The sequence below is a fragment of the Palaemon carinicauda genome, chromosome 43 (assembly GCF_036898095.1).
Source record: "Palaemon carinicauda isolate YSFRI2023 chromosome 43, ASM3689809v2, whole genome shotgun sequence".
NCBI lineage: Eukaryota > Metazoa > Arthropoda > Malacostraca > Decapoda > Palaemonidae > Palaemon > Palaemon carinicauda.
Window position 1 is genome coordinate 3,437,957 of NC_090767.1, and position 4,401 is coordinate 3,442,357.

General features: G+C 43.4%; 2 protein-coding genes across 2 annotated transcripts; both read right to left on the reverse strand.

The window, feature by feature from the left end:
- Nucleotides 1-217: 217 nt before the first annotated feature.
- LOC137633506 (keratin-associated protein 21-1-like) lies at nt 218-872 on the reverse strand. The gene is made up of 2 exons (XM_068365801.1): nt 491-872; nt 218-360 (listed from the first exon to the last, which is right to left on the reverse strand). Exons 1-2 carry the CDS (start codon nt 870-872, stop codon nt 218-220), a joined length of 525 nt encoding a protein of 174 aa, XP_068221902.1.
- Nucleotides 873-3,951: 3,079 nt separating this feature from the next.
- Nucleotides 3,952-4,401, reverse strand: LOC137633507 (keratin-associated protein 6-1-like). Its single transcript, XM_068365802.1, has one exon. It carries the CDS (start codon nt 4,399-4,401, stop codon nt 3,952-3,954), a length of 450 nt encoding a protein of 149 aa, XP_068221903.1.

Here is a 4,401-nt window from a genome sequence, read left to right on the forward strand (position 1 = left end):
CCATAGCCATGGTAGACATATACATAGATATAGCCATAGCCACATCCAAAGCCATAGACATACCCATAGCCATAGCCATTGCCATTGCCATTGCCATTGCCCTAGCCATAGCCATAGCCCTAGTCATAGCCATAGCCACAAAGACATAACCAAAGACATAGACAGAGCCAGAGCCATGGCCATAGCTATAGCCATAGACATAGATATAGCCATAGATTTAGCCATTGCCATAGCTATAGCCATACACATAGATATAGCCATAGACATAGCCTGAGACAAAGCCATAGGCCAAGACATAGGCGTAGCCATAGATGTTGCTGTTGCCCTTGCCATCGCTGTGGCCGAAGCCGTAGCCGTAGCCTTAGACGTGGACGTTTATGTAGCCATATCCATAGCCATAGCCATAGACATAGACCCATGTCCAAGGGTATAGACATAAAAAAATCCATAACCATAGCCATAGCCATAGACATAGTCATAGACATAACACTAGCCATAGACATAGACAGAGCAATAGCCCTAGCAATAGCCATAGACATAGACATAGACATAGACAGAGAGGCATACACATAGACATAGCAATAAATATAGACAGAGCTATAGCCATAGCAATAGCCCTTGCCATAGACATACACATAGCCAGAGCTATAGCCATAGTCATAGCCATAGCCATACACATAGACATAGCCATAGCCATAGCCAGAGCCATAGACATAGACATAACCATAGACATAGCCATGGACATATCCATAGCCATTGACGTAGCCATAGTTGTAGATGTAGACATAGACATAAACATGGCCATGGTAGACAGACATAGACATAGACATAGCCATAGACATTGCCATAGCCAAAGCCATAGATATAGACATAGCCAGAGCCAGAGACATACCCATAGACATAGCCATAGCCATAACCATTGTTCATAGCCATAGACATAGCCATAGCCATAGCCATAGACATTGCCATAGCCATAGCTATAGCCATAGTCATAGACAGACATAAACATAGACATGTACATGGCCAGGGCCATGGCTTATGACATAGCCATAGCCATAGCCATAGACATATAGCCATAGCCATAGCCATAGCGTAAGACATAGACATAGACATAGCCATAGCCATAGCCATAGACAAAGCCATACCCATAGTAAAAGCCATAGTCATAGACAGAGCCATAGCCATAGATATCGACATAGACATAGACAGACAGACATAATCCTAGACATAGCCATAGCCATACACATAGCCATAGACATAGCCATAGCCCTAGACTTAGAAGTAGCCATAGCCATAGCCATGGTAGACATAGACATACACAAAGCCATAGCCAGATATGTAGCCGTAGCCATGGATGTCGCTGTTGCCGTTGCTGTCGCCATGGCCGTTGCCGAAGTCGTAGCCATAGCCAACGACGTGGACTTGGACGTAGCCATGGCCATAGCCATAACCATAGACATAAACATGGACATTGACATGTCCTTGGGTATAGACAAAAAACATAGCCATAGCCATAGCCTTGGAGATAGACATAGACATAGACATAACCATAGACATAGACATAGACATAGACAGACAGACATAGCCATAGCCATAGCCATAGACATAGCCATAGCCATACCCATAGATATAAATATAGACATAGCCATATCCATAGCCATAGCCATGGTAGACATATACATAGATATAGCCATAGCCACATCCAAAGCCATAGACATACCCATAGCCATAGCCATTGCCATTGCCATTGCCCTAGCCATAGCCATAGCCCTAGTCATAGCCATAGCCACAAAGACATAACCAAAGACATAGACAGAGCCAGAGCCATGGCCATAGCTATAGCCATAGACATAGATATAGCCATAGATTTAGCCATTGCCATAGCTATAGCCATACACATAGATATAGCCATAGACATAGCCTGAGACAAAGCCTTAGGCCAAGACATAGGCGTAGCCATAGATGTTGCTGTTGCCCTTGCCATCGCTGTTGCCGAAGCCGTAGCCGTAGCCTTAGACGTGGACGTTTATGTAGCCATATCCATAGCCATAGCCATAGACATAGACCCATGTCCAAGGGTATAGACATAAAAAAATCCATAACCATAGCCATAGCCATAGACATAGTCATAGACATAACACTAGCCATAGACATAGACAGAGCAATAGCCCTAGCAATAGCCATAGACATAGACATAGACATAGACAGAGAGGCATACACATAGACATAGCAATAAATATAGACAGAGCTATAGCCATAGCAATAGCCCTTGCCATAGACATACACATAGCCAGAGCTATAGCCATAGTCATAGCCATAGCCATACATATAGACATAGCCATAGCCATAGCCAGAGCCATAGACATAGACATAACCATAGACATAGCCATGGACATATCCATAGCCATTGACGTAGCCATAGTTGTAGATGTAGACATAGACATAAACATGGCCATGGTAGACAGACATAGACATAGACATAGCCATAGACATTGCCATAGCCAAAGCCATAGATATAGACATAGCCAGAGCCAGAGACATACCCATAGACATAGCCATAGCCATAACCATTGTTCATAGCCATAGACATAGCCATAGCCATAGCCATAGACATTGCCATAGCCATAGCTATAGCCATAGTCATAGACAGACATAAACATAGACATGTACATGGCCAGGGCCATGGCTTATGACATAGCCATAGCCATAGCCATAGACATATAGCCATAGCCATAGCCATAGCCATAGCGTAAGACATAGACATAGACATAGCCATAGCCATAGCCATAGACAAAGCCATAGCCATAGTAAAAGCCATAGTCATAGACAGAGCCATAGCCATAGATATCGACATAGACATAGACAGACAGACATAATCCTAGACATAGCCATAGCCATACACATAGCCATAGACATAGCCATAGCCCTAGACTTAGAAGTAGCCATAGCCATAGCCATGGTAGACATAGACATACACAAAGCCATAGCCAGATATGTAGCCGTAGGCATGGATGTCGTTGTTGCCGTTGCTGTCGCCATGGCCGTTGCCGAAGTCGTAGCCATAGCCAACGACGTGGACTTGGACGTAGCCATGGCCATAGCCATAACCATAGACATAAACATGGACATTGACATGTCCTTGGGTATAGACAAAAAACATAGCCATAGCCATAGCCTTGGAGATAGACATAGACATAGACATAACCATAGCCATAGCCATAACAATAGACATAGGCATAGGCATAGCCATACACTTAGCTATAGCCATAGACAGACATAGATATAGACATAGCCATACCCATAGCCATAGCCATAGACAGACATAGATATAGACATAGCCATATCCATAGCCATAGCTGTACACATAGACATAGACATAGCCATAACCATAGACAGAGTCATATCCCTAGCCATAGCGATAGACATAGACATAGACATAGTCATAGCCATAGACATAGCCATAATCATAGCCATAGCCATAGACATAGACATAGACATGGACATAGCCATAATCATAGCCAGAGTCATAGCCATAGAATCCATAGCCATAGCCATAGACATAGAGATAGCCATTGCCATAGCCATAGACATAGACATAGCCATACACATAGACATAGATATAGTTATAGACATAGACTTAACCATAGATATAAACAGAGCCATAGCCATAGCCATAGCCATACACATAGCCATAGCCATAGCCATAGATGTAGCTGAGCCGTAGCTGTAGCCTTAGCCAGAGCTAAAGCCGTAGCCAAGGATGTAGCCCCAGCTGTAGCCATAGTCATAGCCTTAGCTGTAGTCATAACCTAACTGTAGACATAGACATAGACACAGCTATAGTCATAGTCATAGACATAGACATAGCCATAGTCATAGTCATAGACATAGACATAGACTTGGATATAGACATAGCCATAGCCATAGTCATAGACATAGCCATAGCCATAGTCATAGACATAGACAGCCATAGCCATAGCCATAGCCATGCCCATAGACACTGACATTGACATTGACCTTGACATAGACATATCCATAGCCATAGTAATAGCCATAGCCATAGACATTGCCATAGCCATAGCCATACCCAAAGCGATAGACATTTCCATAGCCATTGCCATAGTCAGAGACATGGCCATCGCCATAGCCATAGATATAGCCAGAGTCATAGCCATAGACAGAGACATAGCCGTAGACACAGACATAGACATAGACATAGATATAGCCATAGCCATAGCCATAGACATAGTCATAGCAATAGCCATAGACATAGACATAGCTGTAGCCGAATGATGTAGCCATAGTTATAGCCATAGCCATAGCCATAGCATCCATAGCCATAGCCCTAGACATCGACATAGCCATAGCAATAGCCATAGACATAGACTTAGCCATACACAT

Coding starts and splice junctions, on each gene's coding strand:
- LOC137633506 (XM_068365801.1), bottom strand. CDS start 872: ATGTCTATATCTATGGCTTTGGCTATGGCAATGTCTATGGCTATGTCT. Junction 361..490: donor TCTGTCTATGTCTATGGCTA/GTGTTATGTCTA, acceptor TCCACGTCTAAG/GCTACGGCTACGGCTTCGGC.
- LOC137633507 (XM_068365802.1), bottom strand. CDS start 4,401: ATGTGTATGGCTAAGTCTATGTCTATGGCTATTGCTATGGCTATGTCG.